We start from the raw sequence: 26,665 nt of genomic DNA on the forward strand, positions 1-26,665 counted from the left end.
TGTACATTCAATTATGATATACCGAATTAGGATGATTGTATTACTTGGCATCAACATGACCAAGACCATCGCAGACGCAGAGGTATGCATTTTTCAATAAATGATTAAGACCGATTCAAACAGCTACCGAAGAATATTTACACTAGAGCTGTGACATACGAAGTAGAGAACGAGTGGAATAACGCGTTCAAGTTATACCTTGAAGCAGCTGAAGCGTTTCTTCATATCAGCCGCAGTTCCGATTCAAGATACAGGAACAACGCTGCCAAGGCGCTCGAAAGAGCAGAGAAGATCAGACAATACAAGTCAGATCTCGCCCCCATTTCAATAGATCAATTCTCAAAACGCGAGTCTTCTATTCTCTCAAATTCTCTTATCTCACTTTAAAATCAGAACACCAACTTTCCATTCTCAAAAAATCATCTCTCATCAATGGTAATCATATCCCCCTGTGGACCTCCACTTTTGAATCAACCCCTAACGGCCAACCATCCCTTGGTTCCGTTTCTCCTTCATCCCAATGGAAGAGACCAATCGACGTCATTCCTACTGCATCACTAACTTCCCTCGTTCTCCTTCCAAGCGATATCATCCAGACAATCGTCAACGATTGCTCAGTATGCGCTTCAATTGCAGTTTGCATACAACATCACCTCCGCTTCAAATCAAACGTATGTCTCATCATCATCATCATCATCATCATCACCACTCTCACTCCCTAACACCACTTCTAGCTACTACTCTCCTCCTTGTACCCTTCCATTCACGACGGCAGATATGACCTCAAAGTCCTCGTCAATGGTGATTTCCGTCGCGTAAGTTTCTCTCCACTTCATCTCCATCTCCTTCTAAAGTCCGCCACAGATAGGTTCGTACTCACAACCACGTCAAAACTTGGAGCTAAATAGCCCTAGTCATCGACGACCGTCTCCCCTTTGACCACAACAACAATCTCCTCGGAGTATCCACCGGCCCAAAGAACCAACTCTGGCCCTCATTCGTAGAAAAGGCCGTTCGTACATTCTTGTCTATTATCATTCCCCGCTGACTTGCATCCAGTACATGAAACTCATGGGCGGATACGATTTCCTCGGCTCGTATGTCTCTCCTCCACTATTCGTTTCCTTACTAACACTCCAAAGAAACTCTGCCATAGACCTCCAGTAAGTCCCACACCTACCACCCGACCTTTCTTACACCCCACACCAGCGTCCTCACCGGCTGGATTCCAGAGCACATAGATCTACAAAGGTACTCACCACTTCACCTTCCATTGCTTCTCTAACAATACCCAGCGCATCCTTTGAACGCGAACGAACCTGGTCCCGCATCATCACCGGCTTTCCAAAAGGTACCCACCCCTTTCACCGCCCTCATCCAAATCTCACTTTTTTCAGGCGATTGCATCATGACCGTCGGCACAAACGACAAAACAGCGCTCAAGATCGACAACGTCAATCTCCTCCCCTCACACGACTACGCAGTTACAGGTACCCCAAACCCCACCTTACCCATCCAACACCTAACTGACTCGAACAGACATCAGAGAATCTCATGACGAGCGCTGGGTCACGCTTCTCGACTCGCGTATATGCACACCGTCGTGCGAGTGTGATAGTAGTGCATGTCCTAGTACGCTCTCTTTTTATTTATTCTTGCAATTACTAATGAATGAATGAAGGGGTTCTTGATATGCGCTGGGACGATATATGCGCGACTTTCGAAGGGTTATACATCAGCTGGACACCCAGCCTCTTCAACAACACCATCGCTTTCCACGGGTGTGTCCCACCACCCAATCCTCATAAAAAACGCGCTAATGGAAGCACAGATCATGGCAGCCCGAAAACTCGGAAGATATACCACGAGGTACGCCCCGCCCTCCTCACCATTAAACTCAAACTCAAACTCAAAACTCACGCCCACAGCTTCAACCCACCACCTCCGCCTCAACTACCAAAAAGACCCATCAGACGCTAACGAAATCGAAATCTGGGTCCTCCTCACGCGGCATCTCCGCGATACGCGCCGAACGAGCGAATACATCGCGCTTAGTGTGCAAGAGGATGATACGATTTTTGGGAATCCGGAAGACGTCGCACTCAAGGTGAGTAGTCCTGTCCGTTTCCTGTCCGTTTCCTTTCCCTGTTTTTTTCTCTCTTTTGTTTTTGGGAGCACCCTTTTTAATTATCGATTCTGATTTACTGACGCGCGGTAAAAGAGCAACTACACAAACAGCACACACGTCCTCTCGCGCATCAAACTCTCCCAAAACCAGACCTCAGGCTCCCTCTATTTATTAGCATGCTACGACGGCCAGTTTGAGGAGGTTGGGTTCACGATCACTGCTTATTCTTATTCTTCTATCGCTATTTCGTGGGATACTGTCGTCCCTCCACCTCGTTATACGCACAAGGTAAGGTTCCCTTCCTTGGAGTTGGAGTTGTGGTTGTAGCGCCCGAAACGATGTTGATGGATTGGAACAGATCGACGGGACGTTGACTAGTAAAACTGCCGGGGGGAACTGTACGCATCCGACGTATATGGTGAACCCGCAATATCACCTCCGACTGCATAACGCCAGCCCCAGCCCCAGTACCTGTAAACGCCACAGCGCGAACGCGAACACGAACAGTAAAACCCAAGTCATACTCACCGCACATAGTACCAGGGATATTTCCTTGAACGTTACTGCTGTATGGTCTCAAGGCGAACGCATATCAGAGTACGTTTCTTTTTTCTCGTATCTCCTAGGTAGCTGTCTGACGCGTTAAAATTCTCAATTCAAGATTGACTCAGAAAGAAGTAGTAGCTCATTCAGGACCTTACACATACGGGCATGCACGCGCCGCTGCTCATCTTGCTGGTACGCCTCCTTTCCTTTGTTTTTATTTTATCTTTTTACCTCGGGGAAAACGCGCTGATACTTCCTCGCAAGCTGGCGACTACACAATCATACTATCAGCCTTCGAACCAGACCAGACGGGGAAATTCACGCTCAAAGTGGAGAGTCCATCTCGGTTTGAGATCAAGCCGATACTGCAGGAGGGTGCGGGGATGTATGCCAAGACTGTTCGTGGGGAGTGGTACGTCTTGCTGTCGTTCTTTTTGTCTGAATTAAATCTTGTGTTTTGTCTGACGTAAATCTTGGTATTTGTATAGGAATTCGACGACAGCTGCAGGGGCTCCCAGTCAAAATCGGTATCACCGCAATCCAGTCTATGAGTTTAACATCCCATGCGCTTCTGAATTTGGGTATGTCCCCCCCTCCAAAAAAATCACAAAAGACCTAACGCTCATTACATTACCCACAGCGCCCGTCTCCAACTCCTCCACCGCGCCCCAGGCGTATCCACCAACCTCTCCCTATTCCCTAGCTCAAGCTCAAACCTCCAACGACCCATCACATCCTCCGGACCCTACTCCGACGCACTCTCAGGCGTAGATATTCCCAAGCGGCCTTTGGCGGCGGGAAAGTATTACCTCGTGCCTTCGACGTACCATCCTGGGGTGCAGGCTCAGTTTAGGGTTATCATTTATAGCACTGTTTCAGGGATCGAGGTTTCTTTGCGGTAAGGAGGGCGGGGGAACAGGAATGGGTGGTTTTTGAAGGAATTTGGGCGGATCGCGGGGGGCGGAGAGGAGGAATTCGTTGACGCGTTTGAGAGTTGTGCGTGAGGGGTTTGCTTGTGGACAGCTTGTGATTATCCAGTGTAGCCGGGTTTTGATGTCGTCTTTGGCTTTATTAAAATGCAACATCAGGGACACTTTTCTTTTTCTTCTTCTTGGGATAGTTGACACGACGTACTAAGAACATCTTCCCGTTCATACCCACATCCACCGCAAAATTCCCCCGACTCATTAAAAAACATCGTGAGAGCGACCAAGGCGACGCCGATACTCATGTCCGTGCCTTTTTCGCATGAGACGCAGACGCGGCGCAAGTTCTTGAGGTGGAGCGAGATGAAGGGGATGGCTTGGGGAAGGACGGAGTGGAGGAAATGGTGTTGGCCTTTTTTGCCTTGGGGGGTTTGGATGCATAGGACGCGGGGGTGATCTTGATCTCGATCTTTGAAAGCGGGCAGTGCATGATCGGCGCTGGTTAGACAGACCACTGCGACTGCGTCATCGTCCAGCGCCTTGGGGGAGGAGAGGAGGTCGTGGTTGGTGCATACCGAGAGTCGACCGCGGACGTGGTGTATGGGGGTAGGATGGAATGACACGTTTAAATGTGAATTTAAGTTTGTGCGTGCGTCGGAACCGTTTGTAGAGGATGTGAGAGTTCGGACTAGGTTTGGTAGTTCGTTTCGGTTGGCGTGGAGGATATCTGATTTGTGGTTCCAGAACTGAGTGGGGGTGAGTCCCTGTCAAGGCACCCGCATCAACATCAACATCACCATCACCATCAACAATAAGATCAAGCTCGACTCACCATACTCCACAACTCGTGATCATCCCCCGATCCCTGGATATACGCAAAACCCGTGACGCGTCTCTCTATGCCATCCAAGACTTGCTTCGACGCGGATATGCATATGATAGGGTAGAACCGCCGTTCAGCATCGGGGAATTGTGGGAATATAGTGGTGCTGGGCGTTATCCAGATCGGCCGGAGGGGGTATTGCAGCTTTGGGAGGACATAGAACGAAGCCTGATTTCAAATGCTTGAGACTCGGGAGAGGATGAGGGAAAAGGACTAACAACAAGATCATCCGCCCACCCATCCAACTTCTTCTCGATCTGATCATGCTCCTGTGCGCTGACCACACCAGGGGGAGTGTACAACTTCGTATTCCAAATACTCGCATCGATATCGGGCGTAGTTTTGAGCACGGCTCGATTGATGACTGCACACCAGATAGGAACGGTTTTAGAGAGCGCGTCTGGCATGCGTTTGCCTGCTCTTGTAGAATCCACCAAGAGCAGTCTGGATATTCAGATAGGTTAAACTTATGACGCTTAGGTATTTTTGATGACTAGGCATGTGGGAGGCGCACGAACCCTGCGTGTGCGCAAATCAGAGGCAATACGTGCAAATTCGGCCTTCGAAGGTTGAAGCTCCAATTTCCGGTGTGTCCATCGGTGGACTTGAAATATGCGCGTTCTTCCGATGCCTGGGTCGGCGATTCGTGAACGGTAGCATTGATGGAGAGAAGACCGGGACTTACGGTGTCTGGGTCTGTATACCATGCTCCGCATCGCATGTTAGCTAGTGGACGCATGAGGCGTGATCGTAATGATGATGGTGTCACTCACGTATGAGAGGTAGACTGGGGTAAGATCGGCGGACTTGGTCTACGAATGCAGCGTCTTCTGCTATAGAATGAATTCGGTTGTATAGATCTTGCGATTCTTTACGTAGTTCATTGAAGGCGAGCGCTGCGCCGTCCTTGTCCTTGTGGCCCATCATGGACTTTGGAGGCTTTGGGTGATTGATATTGAGCCGAGGGGGTGGAAGTTGTGTAAGCCTATCAGCAAAACACTTTGCTTTGTGGGTTAGCTAGGGCTGTACAGAACCCACAGAATTCAAAGTGCATGGACACTTACCAAACTGTGACAACACGTACTTCTTCGAGTTATGTTACCCGTCTCCAGTGCATCGGAAAGTTGACATTGACCTTCCGACGATCCCTATTTGGTATAGCCTCTGGTGAACCGAATTGATTTCTATTAGATCTACCCGAATTTTCAGCCGCTGTTGCTGATGCAAGACGCATTGGTCAGTTCGCGTCATTAATCTCGCTTTCCGTATGGGGCTCGAGAATGTTACACTGGTAAGGCTCCGAGTGACTTCACAATTGTATTGAATCCCTGCTTACACCACATCTGACTCCTGAGAGAGCCTCTCTTTACGTTGAAGCCTTTCCCTAGCTTTCGTCAACCTTAAGCGAGCGCTCGAGGACTACTATCATTCCCACCAATATGCAAAGGGTACCTGATATGCAAAATGTTCATAGCACTTCAACGCCATGGTCGGCCGGCGCTGAAAAGATTCTAGCATATACAGAATGCCTATAGATGATGTATTGTACAAGTAGAATAAAATTTTCTTGGATGTTGTAGCTACGAGAGATGAAATGGTGGTATTTTGCAACCTTGGTGGAATACAAATTACCCAGATCCCAAAGATCCTGCAAAGGTATTCGTAAAATTTCACCTGAAGCACAACAAATACCTTCTATAGATGTCAGAACACCAGTTCGATAGAGGTTATGCTCTTGCATTGAGGTGCTACAGTGGTAGTATCAACGACATGTACAGAAGCGTGACACCAGACAGGGGAGATGCATATGTAATTTAATCTCCTCCTCATCTGTGGCACGGCACACGCGGCATCGGGTCTACACTCCAGCTGAGTGCGCCGATACTCTGCCGAGGTGTGACAAGCTGTGACCAAATTTTGCAGATTAGAGCAAGACCCTGAATTTTCTCGGGTTTGCTCCGACACTACAACACAAAATCTTAAAAATCAGTAAAAATCAGAGCTATGTGGAGGGGATATGAATCTACAATGTTACAAAGTTTCGAAAGAAAATGTGGAGTGGTTGAGGAGCTACAAAAGTTTTGCAGAAACTGTGGGATTGATAGTACTAGTCCAAACGGGGAGTGTAGTTTGGATCAAACTGGCGCGCTTAGCTTTGTAGGTTGGCAGTGCCAGTGTGCAATACATTTTCTCCGTCGGAATCGATCGGATCCAACCAGGGAGTTCCCGAGTGGTGTACGTATCGCTTCAACGTCTTCTTCAATTCAGTCAATGTTTGACAGTTTTTGACTACACGGTAGGAGACTAACCATGTCAGGTAAATCACCTAGTCTCCCCTAGTCAGTTCTCAGATACTTACAAGGAAGATACCTTCTCCTTCCGAGCGCCATGAACGTCAGGTCGCTCGATATCACTGCATAAACTCATGCCCAATTACTTTTACAAGGAATGGGCTATCAATTGACGAAGGCGTGCAACGCATTAGCAAAAATTGTACCCATCGCAGGAGCTTTTACCGGACAAAGACAGGACGAAGACGCGCAGAACTGCAGAACGCGCAAATAACATCAAGGCAGCCTCATGAGGTGCCAGAGGTCCTGGCGCAGTGGCTGGAGTCCTGGCTGCATCCCGCCTCAGAGGTTTGGCCTGGGGTTTCCCTGGTTTCCCTCGCATCAGAGTCTGTGCCCGGTCCAACGTGCTACAACTACCATTGGGAAGAGCCTCCGCAAGATTGTCTTCCGTATGCTTCAGGTGCGCATTTGTCTCATTCTTGCAAATGAAGTCAAGGAATTCGAGGTAATTTTTAGATATTTGATCAACTCGGTAGCGGTATGACTGTAAGGGTCATAGTGGGTGTTACTGATGTGGGGGACCGTTCTTTGGCACACCCCCGATCTTGCCATGAAAAGGCGGTGGGCACCGACCCATTTCGTCGTCTTCGTGAGCAGGGCCCAGGCTGTCATACTACAACATCACCACGGGACGGCACCTCCAAATTGACCAATGCGGGCTTGACAACCACGGTAGCACAGCTGCTGCCTGCAGGCTGAGCCGCATCAACTAAATTCAAGGCTCTTGCTCGTGACCCTTCTTTGCCAAGGGTACAAGAGGAGGCGTTGATTATCTGCCCACTATATCATCATGGCAACGGAAGTCCCTCGCCAACCGTGACGCTGAGGCAGACGGCGCCACATTCACATCCGCTGTTCACTTCCTCTAACATAGTCAAGAGATTTCATGCGTTGCCTAGATTCACAGAAGCATGGCACTTCGACGTAAGATTATCTAGCGCTCAATATCTGATTGATTTATTACCTGCCAGTGCTCGAAGCTGTCGGAAGCATATTTGACATACTTCTATTTTTCCATTCATCCGTTTGGGCTCCTGACCTATCAGTACACGTGTATGCCGCAATGGCGATATGCTTCGATATGTCGTGAACGCATCCTCAAAAGGGGTTTCATCCTGTCAATTATTCAATCAAGACCCGAACACTTAGGACTCTGTGAGAACGTCAATTGGCGACAGCTGGGCAATCTCCCGAAATCTCCTCTCTATCAGCAAATTTGAGTTTCACTTGTGTTGCTATTGGCAAGCATTAGCGCTATTAATGTTGCATTGGGTGAGCTGCACGGGCCCGGATCATCGGACCCGCATGGACCCATGAACCGTTACGATATTTAATAGACAACCTGAAACAACAACCAGTGAGCGCTATGAACCAGGCAGAATCACGAACCGTCCCACGGCGTGTCTGGATAGTCGGAGCGCTCAAAGGTCTGATTATCGTTTTCAATTGGACTCTAAACGTTGCCTCTGATAATTTCGGTATATTTACAGCCATGACACCCTTCCTGGTGACACAGGATGCAACACGATGCAAGCTCGTCCCGGCCTCCGTTCATATTCCTGAACACGATATCAAATTATTATCACGACCCTGTGCAGGAAATAACTCATCATGAAGGAATTCGAAAAACCACAGGATGCTGGAAAGTTCCCCTGGCATAGTATACTGCACGGAGTTTCAGGTTATCGTACGATCGATGACACGGACTCAGCGGGCACCTTCTCACCGATCAGACGATCCAAAAAATGACGTGCAGAGGTGCTTGTTGAAGCTTGGAGTCGGCGGACCTGCTGCCAGTCATCTTCTCATGGTGATACTGATAGCACCTGCAAATGAACCTGCATCGGGTCATTACGGAACGACTCGACGCTCTTTTTCGAACAATTCCAAGGCATGTCGGTACAGGATTCCTGGTGCATGCATGTAATGCGACGCCACAGATCTCTGACTTGGCATGGCGAATTAATTTCTTAAGATCACCGCACTGGTCGCGCTATTCCGCTCATGCCACTTCGTCGCCGCCCGTAATAGTTGGATTCAGGCGGTCTCACGAGTGTTTAGTATTCTCATCGGCCTACATCATTTCATTGGCCATTAGGAAGTTCTCCGATTTATCGTTTGGGCTGCGTGGGATACAATCAACTATTCCCTGGCAATCAAACATCTGCGGCCCCACACAAGGGCATGATAGCGCTTAGTTTCGAGATGTTCCCTGCTTGCCCTTTCCAGCTACGAACCGTCGTCGTCGCCCGGGAAAAGGTTGCGAAGCCGAAATTCGCAGGCGACGTGATGGGCTTCCTATCAAGAATGCACAGTACGTGGTTCTTCACCTCAGTCTGACGTTTTTATCATTGGCGGCATGCTTATCCTTAATCAATATCACCAGGCCAACGTCTAACATCGGATACGACATTTGAATGAATCCGGTGACTTTCGTCAAGGAAGTTATTGGACCAATTCACTTTAATATGGTAGGCGGATCGGCGTTACAGCGAAGACATTTATCGTTCTCGTCAGATTAACTTTGCATGGCCTTGTTAGAAGGCTCTCTAGCGCTTGCCAGATGCCGCTCGGAGTTCTGGTATAAAATACATAGTCACAAGCCCCGGTTGTCACTGAAAAGGTCCTCTCATTGGCCACTAATCCATTATCTCTGCCACAGCAAGAGCACATGTCTGTCTTTACCGTCAGTCTTAGCTGATCATCATGCTTTGTCTGTCACTAATGGTAGTGTGGCATTTCATAGGGTACTCCCACCGCACCCGTAAACTCTGATCACACCGTCTGCTTGTGGGATATCGGGTGGGGACCCTGCGGCGCATATATCCATATGTCGGACCTTTCAACACATCTGCGGATGCACGGAGTGCAGGGGCCGGCAAATTTGATCATGCCTTGCGCCTGGGGTAACTGCGGACAAGCCCCCATGAAACGGGAGAGCATCCTCCGACACATCGAGGAGGTACACTTGCACGTAACATATCTGTGCAACCAGTGTGGTGCTACTTTCTCGCGCAGATATACGCGCAACGCTCATTTCTCTAAAGCACATTTACACGCATCCTAGGAGCAGATCATTACTTCTTTGTGCATAAATTTCGTCAGACTTCTCGGAATTGTCTGGGTGTTTTCTCATACCTTGGTATATCGCCCTCGTTCTGGATATACTATCAATACCCGACGACTTCCCACTAATATTGAATACTACACTCTTTAACTATAGCATATTTTCATAGTATCATACATTCGTGTCTTGTCCACATGATGATGTTGTATCTTGACTTTACAAAACGTCTCGAAAATGGCTGAATGTTGTCAGTGACAATCTTATGGGCTGGACATTGTCGGCAGTGCCAGCCTTGCTCAATTGCCCGGCGGAAAGTAAAACATTGTAGTGTAGAAGAGAAATAGCTTGCATAATCATACACACAATATACCTGGTAAGCTAACTAGACTCTAGCCAGCTCTGAGGTGAGCTCATACATTAGTGCCCCAAAATTCAAACTTTGAAGGTGCTCGCTGTGGGAAATGAAAACCCTGAAACTATGCTCCGTATCGCATGGCCGGTGAAATGTGCGATGGTGGTATCACTCACGGATGAGGGCAAACTGGGGCAAGATCAATGGATTTGGTCTGCAAACGCAGCGTCCTCCGTGATGGTGTTAATTCGGTTGTATAGATCTTCCTTACGCAGCTCACTTGCTGCGTCGCCCTTGTGGCCCATGGTGACCTGCGATTGGCGTCAGAAGTAACGGGTGATGACTGTAGCGATCAATAGAATGGAACGACCGACTGCCTTCGACTACCTAGCTAGTGGCTCGTGTGCTTGAACCAGAGAGCGATTGGAAGGTTGAACTTCAACATTTGATCACAGTCGGGCTCCAATGAGGTTCGATTCAGATACGTTATGATGCTTGAGGATTTTTGATGACTAGGCTTACGTATTGAAACGTACAAATCCTGCGTGCGCGCAAATCAAAGGTAAGACGTGCAAATTCGGCCTTTGAAGGTACATTGAAGCTCCAAGTCCCAGCGTGTCCATCAGTGGACTTGAAATACGCGTGTTCATCTGATGCCTGGGCCGCAGGATGGGCGATTCGTGAACGGTAGTAATGACGGAAAGTCGTCGACTTGGACCTACTGAGATGAAGAGGACCACTCACCCCAGCTGAAATCATGCTCAATCACCAAACCGTCCTTCACATTCACAACACTCGGGCTCATGTCTGCGTTCCATTCGCTATCACGGATGAAACTTGCTCAGCATGAGTACCTGAGGCTGCAAGTAGAATAAGCCAGCCGTCCAACACACTCGACTCGCCTCGATCCAGATCTGATCTCCGGGTCCCAGGACCAGCTACAACCCATACCTCCCCAATATTCCTTGAACCAGCATTCGACATCTACAGCTTCACTCGCTTACACTCTCCTTCAGTAAGCGCAAGCGGACCATCGTCCACAAACACCGCGAGCTCTGTCCTGTTTCCCGTTCGGACATCCTGAGAATATTCAAGGGGACGGTTTGTGTGGTCTTTGGGTGACTCATGACGCACGCTATCGACAAAACCATTGAGAATACTAGGTGGCGGTAATCAAGGAACAAGTGCTGAAATAGATACTACGTGGGGTGGCGGATGGGAAGCTCGGGAGAAAGAAGGTAAGTATGTAGACCATACCCATGATACTGTTTCTTAACGGCACTAAAACGGGCGCCTGCTGAGGACAGGTAGTGTGTTATGAGAAGTAAGAACGGAAACGAGGGGTTAATACTACACACTCTTCGTCAGAAAGTCCTAATGATCACTGCCCATTCTGCCCGGAAATAGTAGAAACCGTCCCCCATTTCCTGTTCGACTGCCGTCAATACGCAAGAGAACGCCACATTCTCTCGAACGCTCTACGCCGCAAAGCAACCTCACTCACTTATCTACTAACCGCCGACGACGCAGTCAGACCGCTCATGCGATACGTTAACGGTACAGGAAGGTTTAAAACCACGTTCGGTGAGATCCCGGAAACATAATACTGTACACAACTTAAGCACGTTTCATATATCAACAGGAAAACAAACGCACATAGTTAACACACCAAGCAAATAGATCTCCGAGACCAAAGGGAAATACTAGCGCCGGCCGCCCAGTCACTGTAGAAGAAGAGAGGTGAAAGGAGCACAACTCGGACAAGCAGACACCAGGATCGAAACCGCGACCAAGCCAAAGTCTCGCGCAACATCCGACCGACACCCTCCCCAAGCAACTCATTAACTACATCATTCCCTCTGTACGAAATCGGTGTCGGCCTTTGCCCGATAATATACCGACGGAGTACGCGTATATCCACTCAACAAACATAGATTACCACAATACGTACGATAGTGTAGCGGGAGTAAACCCCCCGTGTATAGGTTGTGTCCGACATAGGGTCTTCGACCCCAAAGGACAATAAACATGGATTTAAAATAAATAAATAAAGTCCTAATGATAAGGGTGTAGATGAGATGTGTGACGTTTACCCATGTCTGATGTGCGGGAATAATTGCCTGCAGGGGATTCGGGGCCGTACTACGTCACACTTAGTAGACTACTAATATAACTAGTAGCTACAGGCCGCCAGCAAGACGACAGGACCATGAGTCGCAATGAGAAAGGTCAAGTAGAATTACTGACTTGATATTGAATCCCCATCGATGAAGGCAAAATCCTGGCCATGAACGTTGCTCTCTAAGTTGGCTGACCCAATGATGTCCTGACTCCTCTCCGATCCTCCTCCGAGTCGGCGTTAGACTTAGTGCTGGACGGGCTGATATCACGCACTGCCATAGCACTTCTGAGTTCTGCCGGCAAAACTACCCGCCAATAGTTATGCCTACTGCAACACCCCAGCCCCGGTTCCTAGTGCTGCTACAGTAGACTTTCTCATAATGCATAGCGTCGGGACCACAAAATCTTTCATTAGAACCGATGTCACATTTTGTGACTTCGCGTGACTCCTTACAAAGGTGTAACACATCTTCAGTATCTGCTTGACGAAAATAAGAGTCCATTGTAAGTAGTCTGCGTTCCGTAAAGGAGCTCCTCGCGTCGTAAGTGAGCTCGAAAAAGATGGATTTGCTTCACGAAGTCCAGTGGAACTGTGGAGTCAGCATTTTTCCCCGTCTTGTCTGGTTCGAACGCTGATGATACGATTGTGTGGTCGCCAGCTTGCGAGACGAACCATCAATGCGGTTCCCCTCCAGGAAAAAAAAGGTGAAAAAATCATACACCAGCTAGATGACCAGCGACGCGCGCATGACCATACGTATAAGGCCCCGAATGAGCAACCACCTCTTTCTCATTTAATCTTCAATCAATTATGTAAATTCATGAGTCAGTCATCTCCAAAACAATGAGGTAAAGAAACGTATACTGATATGCATCCGCCCTGAGACCCTTCAGCAGCAACGTTCAGCGAGATATCTCTGGTATTGTTCGCATTAGCATTGCGTTTCAGGTGCTGCAACTGCAAGAACATCTTACCTTGTGCGTATAACGAGGTGGCGGGACTACGGTATCTCACAAAATCGCAAAGGAAGAGTAAGCAGTGATCGTAAACCCAACCTCCTCAAATCGGCCATCATAGCATACTAACAAGGAAAGCGAGCTTGAGGTTTGGTCGATTTTGATGCGAGAGGACTTGTGTGCTGTTTGTGTAGACAGTATTGTCTACATATCAATGGCATATCCAACTCGACGCACCATGCTCCACAGCTCATGATCATTCCCCAATCCCTGGATGTACGCAAAACCCGTGACGCATCTCTCTTCCAGGACCTGCTTTGATGCGAATATGCATAGGACAGGGTAGAACCGCCGTTCAGCATCGCCATCGTCATCCGACTCGCGGAATTTGGGGAATATGGTAGTATTGGGCGTTAGTATCCAGATCAGGCGGGGGGTAATTTCAGTCTTGGGACTCGACATAGAATGAAGCCTTATTTCAAAACACTCGAGACTCGGGAGAGGAGGGGGAGGTGAATAGGACTGACAATAAGATCGTCTGCCCACTATCCAACCTCTTCTCGATTTCATCATGCTCTTGTGCGCTGACTACACCAAGTGGCGCGATGTCGCGCGTGGTTTTGAGGACAGCTCAATTGATGACTACACACCAAACAGGAACGGTTTTAGAGATTGCATCTGGCATGCGCTCCCTCTCGTAGAATCCACAAAGAGCAGTCTGGAAATTCAGATACGTTATGATGCTTGAGAATTTTTGATGACTAGGCTGATTTATGAATACGCACGAACCTTGCGTGCGCGCAACTCGAAGGCAATACGTGCAAATTCGGCCCTCGAAGGTTGAAACTCCAATTTCCGGTATGTCCATCGGTGAGGCCTCGGTTATGCAATGATGTATCACTCACGGATAATCGACGAGGAGCAGACTGGGGTAAGATCGACGGGCTTGGTCTACAAATGTATTACGCGGTTTATTGAAGGCGACCGCTGCGCCCGTTGTGCATCATGGGCTATGGAAATAGGCGTTGGGTTAGCGTGTTACAGCAGAAACAACGACATGTGGACCCATGTGTACCCCATTTCGTCAACGCCGCTGAGCACTTACTTCGGACATGACAGACTTAAGCAGACTTATCATTTCGTATTTTCGTATGGGGCCTCACGGGATTCATTCGAAAGGCTCACACTAACCTTTTGTGCGCATCTGGAAGGGCGGATGACTTCACAATTGAATTCCTGGTACACCGCCAATCTCAAATATATCCTCTTTGTGCCTTAGTCAGTCTCGTTGATCTCTGAGTTCTGAGCTTTCCATATGAGCTGAGCTCAGCATTGAACTTTATCTGGAAAGGCCCCGAGTGACTTCGCAATTGAATCCCTCTGACAGAGCTCACACGGGGTGGGGTCCCTGCAGATCTTTCCAGATCTATTTCTTGGAGTTGGATTCTGTTCCGTGGAGCCAGGACCTTGGACTGATGAGATATCGGTTACTACAAGGTCGGACATGTACCACTATTCGGACAACCGATAGCGGGAGATAGTGGGTTCTAAAGCTTGAATGTACAGTAAGTAATATATAGATTCTCACGAAATCTGTTGACCCAACATTATTCTTACACTATAGACAGGATAAGGCTGCCCATAAACTTGAAGATATGCATTGAACCCCTATCTCGGTTCCGCGACATGCAAGAGAATTCGCGATTACAGAAAATACTGAAAAGAGGCTTATCAAAGTATATCTGGGCTCGATTAAGATAGGATATTCGAACCGAATTGAAGTCATGCCTGCATGAACAAGCGGCGGACATATGATTGCAGTCGACTACTACTGGATGATTGTTGTGCGGCATCCTTGTTTGCCAAAAGTACTGGGGGGACACCATCATTATCTGTCCACTATACTTATCATCATGGAAACGGGGAACCCCCTTAACGGAGTGAGTTATTTGAGTTCTTATAGGATACCAAGATCCATCTCCGTGATCATAGGCTCAGCCCAGTGACGCGTATTCAGAGAGAGAAGGAACGCAGAAAATGGAGGACCCGTGTTGCCCGGATGACTCGCGGAAACATGTGATGGAACGTCCACGTCGTAAGATCATTTACCACTTCGTTTTTACCTTCTTGATCTTGGAATTACTGCGGAAAGAAAGATTTTTTTGCTAATGACGGTACACCTTCATGGTTAGATTGGTGACGGTCCAGCCCGTCCACCAGTCTACTTCATGGTAAGTACACGCCCCCTTCCCTATTAGTAATATACGACACTCTCCCTGTCGATATCACGTGAATTCTGCATCCCTTCAGTATCATTTCATTATTTAATCAAGACCCGAGCACTACTACTGTTGTCATCCCCTATCATCGGAGACGGATATAACCGGATATAACTGCGATTGTGAGGTTGAGGTCATCATATACTACTTAGGGCCGTTGATGGGCCGTAAACTTTGTCTCTGAGACTTTTGGTCACTATTCACAGGTAACACAAGATGCAATTATTTGCAATACAACGCAAGACCCCCTGCCCCCTGGTCCATATTCCTGGGCTCGCGGAACCAAATTGCCACTGATGCATGTGCAGGAAATAGCTCCCCGAATATTTGAGCTCGAAACACCACATGATACCGTAAAAGAACGGCCGTCGGCGACTCCACCCTCTTTCTTGAAAAATGCCAAGACATGTCGATACAATGATTCATGGTGCCGAGAACCTGATTGGGACCGCCCACTGATAGTGTTATTCCGCTCGGCGTCCCGCTTCGTGACCACGAGTGTGGGCATTCCGATTGGCTGCATCGTGTCCTCTGCCATTGGCACGGTCTGAGCTGCATGGGGGTATAGGCGACTAGCCATCCTTGGAAAGATCTGCGGCTCCACGCCAGAGCACGCGGTGGTTTATTCCTTCATTCTAGCTGAAACCCGTCTTCACCCGTGCGGCGTGAAAAGATGTCTGAGGCCGAATTTTCTCAAAAGTGCAGTACGTGATCCCGCGAGCGTTTACGTCTGTCTGACGTTTCCATGTTACTAGTAGTAGTATCACTGGGCCACCTTCTATCGTCGAATCCGACATTTGAAAAGTGATCGGAGATGAATCCACTTACTTATGATCGGCCTTTAGAAAAAAGGGATGTTTACTGTTTTTAGCATTGCATTGTATTGCATGGCCGCTTTAGAAGGTGCTCTAGCCCCTGCCAGATACAGCTCGGACTTCTGGTAGAAAGTATATGTATAGTCACAAGCTCTGACAAAAATCCCCTCATGAGCCGCTAATCAATTCTCTCTGCTATCGCAAGAGCACATGTCTCACCGTCAGTCTTAGCCGGTCATCATGCTATTATTTGTCTTGTCATTAACAATGGTGTGGCATTCCATAGCCCCTTACAATAATCCCACTATCGATTTTTTCTGCTACCGCAAGAGCACATGTCTGTCTTCTCTGTTAGTCTGAGCCGATCCTCATGCTGGTTATATGTCTGTCACTAACGATGGCGTGCCATTCCATAGGCCCTCGATGATCCCACCGCACCCGGAAACTCTAACCACACGATCTGCTTGTGGGACACTGGCTTAGGAATACCCTGCGGTGCATATATCGACGTATCGACCCTTTCACAACACTTGCAGATGCATGGAGTGACGGGGCCGGCAAATGTGGTTATGCCTTGTGCATGGGGTCACTGCGGAAGAGCTCCCATGAAACGAGAGAGCATCCTTCGACACGTCGAGGAAGTACACTTGCAGGTGAAATATCTGTGCAACCAGTGTGGTGCTCCTTTCTCGCGCAAATCTACGCGCAACACTCATTTCTCCAAATCTCATTTACATGTATCCTAAAGGCAAATTTTGGGGGCATACATTTTTCACTGTCATACCTAGTCATCTCGACGAATAGTATTGGGTACTATATTCAATCTCTCTCATGGTTCTGGAATATCATAGAGATTCATCTAGAAATAATATGCCGACCTTCATTTTTATGATTTGATGTGTAGGATATCAGCCGCGTCTCAAAAATGGGTGAATGTTGCTGACAATCATATGGGTCAGACACTGCCGACTCAATTCGTCGTATACAGGAGAACATATTCACTGAGAAATTAGGCAAACCATATACTGCAGAGAGAGATAGCTTGTATAATCATACACACGCCTATAAGCCAGCTAGACTCTGTCAGAGGTGAGCTCATAATTTAGCACCCCAAAGTTCAACCTTTGCTTGTTGTGGGAAATAAAAACCCTGAAACTCCGGGTATCCAGAATCCTGAAAGCCAGAGTACGGTTGCCGAGGAGTATCAGGTTACTTTTGGAAGTTAGAAATTTTAGCGTGATACAGAGTCTAAAGTACTGACATCCAGGGTTTCATATCTTAAAACTACAGTCAACGTCGGAACTGGATGATGAGCTGCGCAAGATTTACACCACACCCCGGCATACTTATTCTATCGTAGAAGGGTGCGCGTGACGCATGTGTTTGTCAAAGTCGGCCAAGAGCATGCCTGGAGATAAATTACAACAGAATCTTATGGCCCTCGGAAGGTACACGAACTCTCCGTGCTCGCAAATCAAAGGCAATATGGCGTGAAAACTCAGTCTTCGAAGGTTGAAGCTCCAATTCTCGCCGGTGCGACTATCGGTGGACTTGAAATATGCGTGTTCATCTGATGCCTGGGCGGGCGTCCGATCGTTGAATAGCAGCACGGATCGAGTAGATCCGCAGTATCTGGGTCTGTATACCATGCACCGCATAACATGTTGGCTGGTATAGATGCACATACGAGGCGTCGGTTGTGCGATGGTGGTAATGGTATCACTCACGGATGATGAGAGGTAAGATCGACGGACTTGGTCTACGGAGCGTCTTCTGCTAATCCGGTTGTATAGACCTTGCAATTCCTGACTGAATACCAGTCCTGCGTCGCCCTTGTGGCCCACGGTGAGCTGTTGTTTGCGTCTGCTCTCTGCTACCTAGTAGCTGGTCTGCTTGAACCAGAGAGCAATTGGAAGGTTTCAAAGCATTTGAACCTCCAACGAAGCCTCAACCATCCCGAGGAAAACTTTGTTGCTTATTCTGCGATGGGAGGAAGGCTGAGTGGTTTGGTAGGAGACACTTCATTGACAGAGCTTGTCCGCTATCTCGCTTTACGATGACCAACATTATTTGGCCCTGTGAGAGGTAGCCCTTCTATCATATAACTCTATTGCAGTTTAATGCCAGGGGTATTAGTTTGAGATGCGGGGGTCAGTCGCCGGAGGCAGGCTGAGAAGCAGACCTCGGATCTGGGGAAGGAACCACTCCAAGAGGATCAGTCAGGTAATTACGGAAGAATTCCCTCCAGTTCGCCTTTGAGGGCACGAAATGGCCTATCTGGGTGTCAGAAACGAATCACAACGCAAAGGGAACCGGCTAACCGCCAACGTGCTCCTCCAATCTCTTGTTCTGTGAGAAATCAAGCAGGACCTTCGATCGCTCCTCGATGACGATGACATCGGTTCTCCCGAGAACGTGGAGGGTGGGAGTGGAATACGATGTCCCAAAAATTTCTGCACTCAGAGACCCAGGTGCCTTGAAGCCTGACACAGCAACACAGAATTTGCTACGTTAAGGATCAGCACTTGTATCCCTCAGTAAAGAATACTTGCGTACAACGGGGGGTGAGGAGGCTGTCCGTCGATGAGAAAAGGAGGGTATGAGTGAGGCCGCTCTAGCTGAAGAAGTATGAAGGCTCGACATGAGTCCTACTGGCCCAAAGACATCGCAGATGCACGTACAAGAGCGGAGAGTAGAGCAGCCATAGCTGCTCCTTGACTTTATTTTGCCCATAAGCCAAAAGACATCCCAGAGGGCCAGCGAAATATCACCTGAAGCCAAACACACCCTACAACCAGTCAACTTGGCCCAATGTGACGTGCGCAAGATATACTCACATCATACCGATCACGCTGAAGAATATCTCTAAAAATGAGTAGAGAGTCTTCCAACCCGTGGGCGACTGTTCTCTCCGGGTTGGATTTCCACCACCCTCGGGGTGTGGTTGAAGGATCAGAAGATGTCGTGTCCGCCTCGGAAGCTCCGAGAGCCGCCAACGAGGCTGTAGACGAGGCGCCATCAAGGTCAACGGGATGCAGGACGATTGGCCCGTCAACAAACACTATATCTGTCCGTTAAACCGTCCATCGGCATGGTTGCATGGATTCCAAGCGCACCCATTTCAATATCTTTTCCCATCGATTTCCTCAAGGCTCCAAGCTAAATCAACCTGTAAGAGGATGAGTGTATGCACATATACGAGGAAACTCACGCGTTTGCTGAATATACTTGCATTCTGCGAGTATCTGAGGAAGTGGATCAGCCATCCATCCATGCCGTTAGTAACTCTTCAAATTGGCTGGTACTTGCCCATGCAGCATTAGCACCTTTTTCGGGGCAGCCATGATCAGCTCGCCTCTAGTCTACTCTAGTCAAACCTGAAGGAAGACCGTCGTTCCTTCTGATGATATCCGCTTGCCTGTGTAATTCATGCGGTATGTTTGGCTCACGTAATAACGCAGACTATTTCGGGCCGTTCTCAGGGAGGGCTGTCGACTAGGCAACCCCTAAGTAGACCAACCCAACCATTGGCAGGTCAATCTAAGCCTCAGTCACTGGGTTGTAATGGCAAGTCGATGTCAACTTGAATCATGAATCGTGAACAGTACTTACTATCAGTTGTAGCTTTCCGTTGGATCCGATCCGACATATTAGATTTTGATCTCAAACTTGGACCTTACACTGGAGAATTTCTGACGAGACTCGTAGGCTAATCCTTGTGTGAGTCTGTTTTGTGGTAATCATGTCGTACATTCTTGTCCTTAGCTATTTTCAAGTCTCCAAAGACCAACAATTATATAGAATTATGCAAATTTAACTTGTTTTCCTGATGAAGAGGAAGAAAGACGAGTCATTATGGGGGGAGTTCTGCAGGGATATTTCATTGACGGACGCTGCCTTATTAGCTTTTCTATTACCTCATGCCCAGTCTCGGGAGCCGGTGTTTTGGGCCTGTAGGAGGTATAACACATAACTCTATTACAAGTCGAGGTATTGGTTTGAGACGTCGGAGTAACAAGTCACCGGAGGCCTCTTGAGAGGCAGATATCAATTCTGTGGAAGTAATCACTCCAAGAGGATCAACCAAGTAATTGCGGAAGAATTCCTTCCAGTTCGCCCCCGAGGGCACGAAATGGCCTGTGCGGGTGTGAGAATGAGTCACAGCGCAAAACGGAATCGGCTGACCGCCCTGGTGTTCCTCCACTCTCTTATTATGTGAAAGGTCAATCAGATCTTTTGTCCGCTCCTCGATGACAACGACATCGGTTCTCCCGAGAACGTGCAAGGTGGGAGTGGAATACGACGTCCCAAAAATTTCTGCACTGAGAGACCCGGGTGCCTTGAAGCCTGAGACGGCAACACAGAATTTGCTACATCGGGAGTTAGCAAATCTATCTCTGAGGTAGGACGTGGTTGCGCACAAAGGCGGGTGAGGAGCCTCTCCGTCGACAAGAAACGGAGGATACAAGTGAGGCCGCTCTAACTGAAGAAGTATCCATGAAGGCTCATCATGAGTCATACTAGCCCGAATACATGATAGATGTACGTACGAGGGCGGCAAGCAGCGCAGCCATAGCTGCCCCTTGACTTTTATTTTGCCCATAAGCCAAACAATATCCAGTAAGAGGGTCAGCAAATGATTACCTGAAACCGAACACACCCTACGAGCAGTCATCTCAGCTCGATGTGAAGTGTACATGAGACATACTCACATCATATCGATCACGCTGAAGAATATCTCTGAAAAGGAGTAGAGATTCTTCCATCCTGTATGTGACTGTTCTCTCTGGGTTTAATTTACACCAACCTCGGGGTGCAGTTGAAAGATCAGAGGATGTCGTGTCAGAAGCTCCGAGAGCTGCCAATGAAGCTGTAGACGAGGTGCCGTCGATATCAACAGGATGTAGGACGATTGGCCCGTTGACGAATACTATATCCGTCCGTTAACCCGTACATCGCTAGATATGCATGAATATCAAGCCTACCCATTTCAATATCTTCCCCCACCGATTTTCTCAAGGCCCCGAGCTGTGATAAATCACCCTGTAAGATGGTCGCGTTCCCACTGGCAGGTACCAGGATACTTACGCGTTTACTGAATATAGTTGCATTCTGCGCGTATCTGAGGAAGTAAATCAGTCATGCATGCATACCGCTGGTGAACTCTGGTTGGTACTTTCCCATGCAGCATTAACACCTTCCTTGGGGCACTGGCCATCCTCAGCTTTAATACGAGCAACGAGCAAAGACTGTGAGAGAGAAACAACAGACTCCGTCCCAGTGGGAAAAGACTCTAGTATTAGGGTAAGTACCTGCGAGATAGACGATAAACTACGTAGGAGTCAGTAAGGATGGAGTATAGCAACGACCGTATGAATCTCACCTTAGTCTTGATCGGAAAATACTGCCAGTACGGTAGAATGCCGCGAGACTATATACCAGCTCTGTAAGCGGTGAGGTAACAGTACGAGGGAGTACGAGTATGCTCAGATCAGGAAAATTTTCTCGTACCAACTTACTATAGACGATTACTAGAATGATTAGTGTTAGTTTGACCTAGGCTTACTAGTCTGGCACGAATTAGCTTCCGTTAAGCCTAGATTCACTAGTCTAGCACAAATGTACGGAGCTGATGCCGTGGCCAGTTGTGCTTATGCGAGTCTAATAAGTCATTGCGAAAAGAATTATTCAAGGTGGGACTTACAGCATCTCATGTCGAGCCATCATCCAACAAGCTCGCTTCTGGTCTCCCCTAGTCGCAATGAGTCGTCCCTTCCACCGCAATACTGGGCTGAGTGACAGGCTGTCCGGCGCCATTTGACGAACGTAGTAGAATAAGCATACCACCCAAAATACCAGGCTCATTCCCATCTGAGTCATTGGGTCAGAATGGCGAATCGATATCAATCATGAACAGCAATTTCACTGGAACATCTGTTGGATCTGAAATCCGGTTTCATTCCTGGGCCTTCTACTGTGGAGAAGTTCGGCTGCGAGCAAGCTGCGAGACTAGTGGTAGTAATACACCAACAACAAGATGTCCTCACCCGAATATGGGTCGGGCCGTTCAGGGCCGTTTCCAGCGTCTACTCACCACAAATCAAGTCACAACTCACACACCCTTCATTTAACCAGAAACCATGTACACATCCTTGAGACTTTCGGTATCTGCAAGTAAATTCTCTCCCGGATATATCAACTCTTCTTCCATCACTCTGAATACCGATCTTGCGACGGTGAAACCTTCATCGTCTCAATGATCCCTCTCACTTTCTCGTACACAGCGAACACGATCGCCTGTCCAGGAGCCACTCGCAAAACCCGCGGCGTAATACCTTTGTAGAACGACCGCACACCTTCCTGTTTCCACATCTCCTTTCCGATCGCTGAAATCCGCTGGAACGCCGAGGTTCCTGGTTCATACGTGGCCTTTTGCAATCCTATCGGCGTCGTGGATTATTTTGCTGTAAGCGATCGCTATAAGATGCACTTACGAGTTTTGATTGTGTCTATCGGGGCGTTCGAGAAGGGCCCCATGGCACCTGATATAAGTCCAATGACCATGTGTTGGTATGAAGGTAAGTCCTTCAAATCAGGCTGGTATTTATGTGCCAATTTCTTAAGTTCCTGATATGCAGTGAAGTTCGCGCCTACGACCACCTGGTGTGTAAGCCTCGTATCAATGATAGGACCCATCAAACCGACCTTGATTTGTGGCTTGTCGCAAAGCAGTGAGCGAGACTCCTCTATAAAGGGCCGAGAAACCCTCTTCGCGTACAATAGTGTAGACTGCATGGCCAGCATTACGATATCTCGGTGCCTCCAGCGGATCAGCAAGCGAGTGTTGTTGCGCCTGCAGACGGATCTTTACCACTTCCATTGGACAGACGACCGCGACCGCCTCGGTCGTACCAGCGGCGAGCCCAGCTAAGCCAAGAAGTCAACTTCCACCGCGAAGAAATGCCTAGATAATTCACCGATGAAGATATTCCCCACCCTGGTGTTTCCTGTCGATTTATCCGCTAGCCACTCCTTGTAAGTCTCAAAGCTGGCAAATCGAATGGCCATTTTTGGGACTATTCCAGAGAGGACAGCGCCAAGGCCCTTGTAAAGTGCTAGTGGTGTCTCGCGTCTGACAATCATAAGACCCGTCGCCAAAAATCCTCGTGGCTTTGTCTGGCGGGGGTTAGTTGACGAGCGCCGCACAACGTTGCTCGTGACATACCCCAGGGGCCATCCCGGATTTGGAGAGCTGCATCCGCACCTTTATGGTGTCCAGCGGTTGGCAGCAGAGCTGTGGCCCTTGGTTGTTATATGGAATGCACCACATTGAACATGCACACTTACCGCTTCCATCGCGCCAGCGATCCCTCCAGCCGTGATGTGTGTAGCAAAGCCTACCGGCTTCTTGTCCCCATTCCTTGACATAATTTGTGTGTCTAGTGGGTTAGGTAGGGAGGGTATTAGATGCCAGCGGATGAAAAGCTGGCTGAATAGAATGAGGGCCCCCCACATACGGCCGAAGAAATGTATGACTTGTAGCGGCTTTAACATGTGAATATTTGATTTTGATCTACCATTTCCGGACCTTCCCGCGTTAGCACCGACCAATACTACTTCATGTTGTTGGATCATTGATATGCCCATGAGAGTTACAAGGTGAACCCACTCGCTTGCCCCGCTCTTTATCCGCTCGACTCAAGCATTGCAACCAGGGATTTCCGAATGATACCTGCAAACGCAGTGACGGCTAAGTCGAGACACAGCCACACAATGAGCTACAGAATCAGATGAGTGACAAGTAAACGAGAGTCTATTGTGGATCTGATCCATAAAGCATGGAGCATGCTAAGGTTCCCGACGTATGAAATGCGACTACTACTAAGGTATTTAGGGAACCGTTGAAATATAAACGGAATACGCGTCTATCATGAACGTTAACTGTCGTTCGCGAACACATTGCTTTGGGTTTCTGATATGACAGAATGCGTCGGGCAAACATCTTTACTGAAAGGCATCAAAGGTAATGGAGTCGACACAGGGGTTGCAGGCGGAGGCGTATTTGGTGGAGTGGTTTGAGGGGTCTCCTCGCCAGATGCTTTAGGTTCTTGTTCAGCTGGAGACTCGTTTGATGCACGAAGGGACTCGAGATCATCATCGTGAACTTGGCAGAAAGGACCCCTAAACATCTTATGCTGGGCGTATGCGAAAGCAGGTCTGTTCATGACCCATGCCAATATGTCAGACTTACAGTGAAAGATATAGGAGACTGATGACATACGTCAATGCAATGGAGAGCGCAATGATAACCAATGTAGTCGTGGGCGGAAAGTACCCATTAGTCACAGTGTCCTGCAATCTGATTAAATTGCGATCTCTTTTGAACAAGTTCAAGGTGAGTACACACCAGGACGTGATATCTGTTTCTGTCAATCAAATATCTGAGGCCCCGACTCATGCCAGATTGCTGATTAATAGCCAAGTCAGTCCCCAGAGCGCAAAAGAAAGTCCCGACCGACGCCGATCCTAGAAGCTATTTGGCTCAGTCAGGATGCAGGAAGACCACAAGGCACGAAGTCGACTCTCACCAGTCCAGCTCGCTGTTTCCAAATGACAAGAACTGCAGTCGTGAGGCCGCAGAATCCAACGAGTAGCCAGTTGACGAAGAACGCAGTGGGGTCGGGTACCAATAGAAGGCTGCGTAATAAAACTATCCGTATCCCGATGGCGAAGCCACCCTGTATGCCTAACTGGAGGACCCCTGCCATGCGGCCTACTTCCAAAAGCCCAAAGAGAAAAGCCCAAACAAAAAAGTGCAAGAACTAGAACCGTCAAGGTAATGTCCGAAATACCAACGTTGTCTAATGTATTAACAAAAACAGACCACGCTATAGACGGGTTAGGAATGTCAATACGCATAAATTGCTGGTCACTACTCACATGCGACAGCAACAGATAGGCCTATGGCTGTACCGGTGGTGAGGCGCCAGCCCCGAAAGCCGGCTAGCACGAGCGGAACGCCAATGGTGAACGAGAACACAATCCACAAGACAGCAGGCAGTGAGAATCCACTACCGCTGCCATCGGTTGCGAGTCCTTGAGGGATTTCATTTCCAGTGAGTGGGCTGTAAACCACGGTGGTACCGTTCGTGCTGTCGATAATTACATTAGGATCTTGAAGACGTTGAAGTTGTTGAACAGCCATGGGGTACGTGGTCTGTGCCATAGCTCCCTGTAGCAGGGTGCTTGCGAGAGCAGCGAAGGTTAGGTACGGAATGAGTAGTTGTTGGCTATGGGGACATTTGCAGCGAGTTGAGACCACCATGGGTCTCCTGCTTCCGCCAACAGCGAAGGTTCAAATAAAGGCTAATTATAATATAGCAAGGAGCTAGAAGAGGCCAGAAGTCAGGCCAAGATAATTCAAATGAGTGACGATCACAAATGAGTGGGGATTAGCGTCTTGAGTGCGCTTTAGACGAAGACAACGGAACGAAGAAAAAGACTGTTGTGCCTTCGGAAGCCTTCCAGAATCTAACGTTGCCGCTGTTGCTTGGTATCATATTTTGATCCGTTGTTGCAACCCCGTTGACCGAAATCGAAGCGAAGTGAAAACCCTTAAATTCCAATAGACGGAGCTTACGTCAATATCAATTCCCTACACTATTATTAACACAGTAAGCAGTACTCTCGTCTCTTGCCCACGCTACATATACCCCAAGCCACAGGGAGCAGGGCTCTTAACCGCGTACTGTACTGTCCAGCGTAGAATGAACCCATCGAACAATACTTCTACATATTCCAGGTGTTAAGGACCTTGGTGCGAAGAACTTGGTGCCTTCCCATGAACAATCAAACCAAGTAACTTGCTGCCGAGATCTGAAGATGGGCCCAGCCTCGCGGGGCATCGTCTTACACCGGCCCATCAGAGAAAACAAGGGTGACGCCCATACCATGATCACAATCGAAGATCATCTAGTGCTGGCAGCATCGAGTTGCAATGAGTTACTGGTGCACATCGCCTGGATCAATTCCTGGCATATTTTTGTAGTTGCGGATGCTCTTCGCAGCGGCTTCCTGTCAAGAAGTTATCGGCACCTTTGCCTGCGTCATGCACCTAGAAGGGCTGAATGATCATGCTTTGAAAGTGCCTCTGGGATCATCGTTAGATGTCAACGACCTTTCTCATCCTTTCCTTCGACATGAAAATTCGTTTGGGATGGTTGGGGAAGCACATGTTTGC

The 26,665-nt window shown here is 48.4% G+C and overlaps 8 protein-coding genes across 8 annotated transcripts; 1 reads left to right on the forward strand and 7 right to left on the reverse strand.

Moving 5' to 3' along the window:
- Nucleotides 1-55: 55 nt before the first annotated feature.
- On the forward strand, nt 56-3,576 carry EDB91DRAFT_1237555 (uncharacterized protein; the record flags this gene model as incomplete). Its single annotated transcript, XM_041321598.1, has 20 exons — nt 56-82; nt 133-350; nt 530-671; nt 735-819; nt 915-1,012; nt 1,060-1,097; nt 1,143-1,163; nt 1,210-1,251; nt 1,296-1,351; nt 1,398-1,490; nt 1,540-1,632; nt 1,682-1,781; nt 1,832-1,869; nt 1,929-2,107; nt 2,222-2,416; nt 2,487-2,725; nt 2,790-2,866; nt 2,939-3,086; nt 3,163-3,255; nt 3,315-3,576. 20 exons carry the CDS (start codon nt 56-58, stop codon nt 3,574-3,576), a joined length of 2,244 nt encoding a protein of 747 aa, XP_041176661.1.
- Nucleotides 3,577-3,630: 54 nt separating this feature from the next.
- EDB91DRAFT_1003880 (tRNA A64-2'-O-ribosylphosphate transferase) lies at nt 3,631-5,398 on the reverse strand (the record flags this gene model as incomplete). The annotated part of the gene is made up of 7 exons (XM_041312276.1): nt 3,631-3,767; nt 3,842-4,364; nt 4,433-4,651; nt 4,702-4,927; nt 5,002-5,114; nt 5,169-5,209; nt 5,257-5,398. Coding segments are annotated over 7 exons (1,401 nt in total), but the record flags the coding sequence as incomplete, so codon positions are not given.
- Nucleotides 5,399-5,890: 492 nt separating this feature from the next.
- EDB91DRAFT_1284881 (uncharacterized protein) lies at nt 5,891-7,446 on the reverse strand (the record flags this gene model as incomplete). Its single annotated transcript, XM_041324780.1, has 5 exons — nt 5,891-6,447; nt 6,793-6,809; nt 6,843-6,896; nt 7,000-7,318; nt 7,372-7,446. 5 exons carry the CDS (start codon nt 7,444-7,446, stop codon nt 6,310-6,312), a joined length of 603 nt encoding a protein of 200 aa, XP_041176663.1. The 3' UTR covers nt 5,891-6,309.
- Nucleotides 7,447-13,385: 5,939 nt separating this feature from the next.
- On the reverse strand, nt 13,386-14,837 carry EDB91DRAFT_1336823 (uncharacterized protein; the record flags this gene model as incomplete). Its single annotated transcript, XM_041325553.1, has 7 exons — nt 13,386-13,535; nt 13,569-13,785; nt 13,859-13,915; nt 13,982-14,049; nt 14,121-14,208; nt 14,237-14,318; nt 14,726-14,837. The coding sequence occupies 7 exons, from the start codon at nt 14,835-14,837 to the stop codon at nt 13,386-13,388; spliced, it is 774 nt and encodes a 257-aa protein (XP_041176664.1).
- Nucleotides 14,838-18,343: 3,506 nt separating this feature from the next.
- EDB91DRAFT_390992 (serine hydrolase FSH) lies at nt 18,344-19,874 on the reverse strand. Its single transcript, XM_041327088.1, has 9 exons — nt 19,735-19,874; nt 19,637-19,670; nt 19,542-19,584; nt 19,263-19,486; nt 19,197-19,213; nt 19,107-19,143; nt 18,982-19,043; nt 18,747-18,931; nt 18,344-18,698 (listed from the first exon to the last, which is right to left on the reverse strand). The coding sequence occupies exons 1-9, from the start codon at nt 19,767-19,769 to the stop codon at nt 18,577-18,579; spliced, it is 759 nt and encodes a 252-aa protein (XP_041176665.1). The 5' UTR covers nt 19,770-19,874; the 3' UTR covers nt 18,344-18,576.
- Nucleotides 19,875-20,144: 270 nt separating this feature from the next.
- EDB91DRAFT_1329223 (serine hydrolase-domain-containing protein) lies at nt 20,145-21,643 on the reverse strand (the record flags this gene model as incomplete). Its single annotated transcript, XM_041325314.1, has 10 exons — nt 20,145-20,292; nt 20,343-20,562; nt 20,611-20,795; nt 20,847-20,908; nt 20,976-21,012; nt 21,070-21,086; nt 21,138-21,355; nt 21,411-21,453; nt 21,514-21,547; nt 21,579-21,643. 10 exons carry the CDS (start codon nt 21,641-21,643, stop codon nt 20,229-20,231), a joined length of 945 nt encoding a protein of 314 aa, XP_041176666.1. The 3' UTR covers nt 20,145-20,228.
- Nucleotides 21,644-22,536: 893 nt separating this feature from the next.
- Nucleotides 22,537-24,057, reverse strand: EDB91DRAFT_1135834 (mitochondrial carrier domain-containing protein). The gene is made up of 6 exons (XM_041318815.1): nt 23,773-24,057; nt 23,651-23,719; nt 23,403-23,601; nt 23,131-23,352; nt 22,920-23,075; nt 22,537-22,865 (listed from the first exon to the last, which is right to left on the reverse strand). Exons 1-6 carry the CDS (start codon nt 23,977-23,979, stop codon nt 22,636-22,638), a joined length of 1,083 nt encoding a protein of 360 aa, XP_041176667.1. The 5' UTR covers nt 23,980-24,057; the 3' UTR covers nt 22,537-22,635.
- On the reverse strand, nt 24,035-26,006 carry EDB91DRAFT_1135839 (uncharacterized protein). The gene is made up of 7 exons (XM_041318816.1): nt 25,366-26,006; nt 25,233-25,313; nt 25,014-25,198; nt 24,833-24,958; nt 24,707-24,777; nt 24,142-24,642; nt 24,035-24,085 (listed from the first exon to the last, which is right to left on the reverse strand). The coding sequence occupies exons 1-6, from the start codon at nt 25,748-25,750 to the stop codon at nt 24,363-24,365; spliced, it is 1,128 nt and encodes a 375-aa protein (XP_041176668.1). The 5' UTR covers nt 25,751-26,006; the 3' UTR covers nt 24,035-24,085; nt 24,142-24,362.
- Between the last annotated feature and the right edge of the window lie 659 nt (nt 26,007-26,665).

Source organism: Suillus paluster (assembly GCF_016628075.1).
Source record: "Suillus paluster strain FC165 chromosome Unknown EDB91scaffold_29, whole genome shotgun sequence".
Lineage (NCBI taxonomy): Eukaryota > Fungi > Basidiomycota > Agaricomycetes > Boletales > Suillaceae > Suillus > Suillus paluster.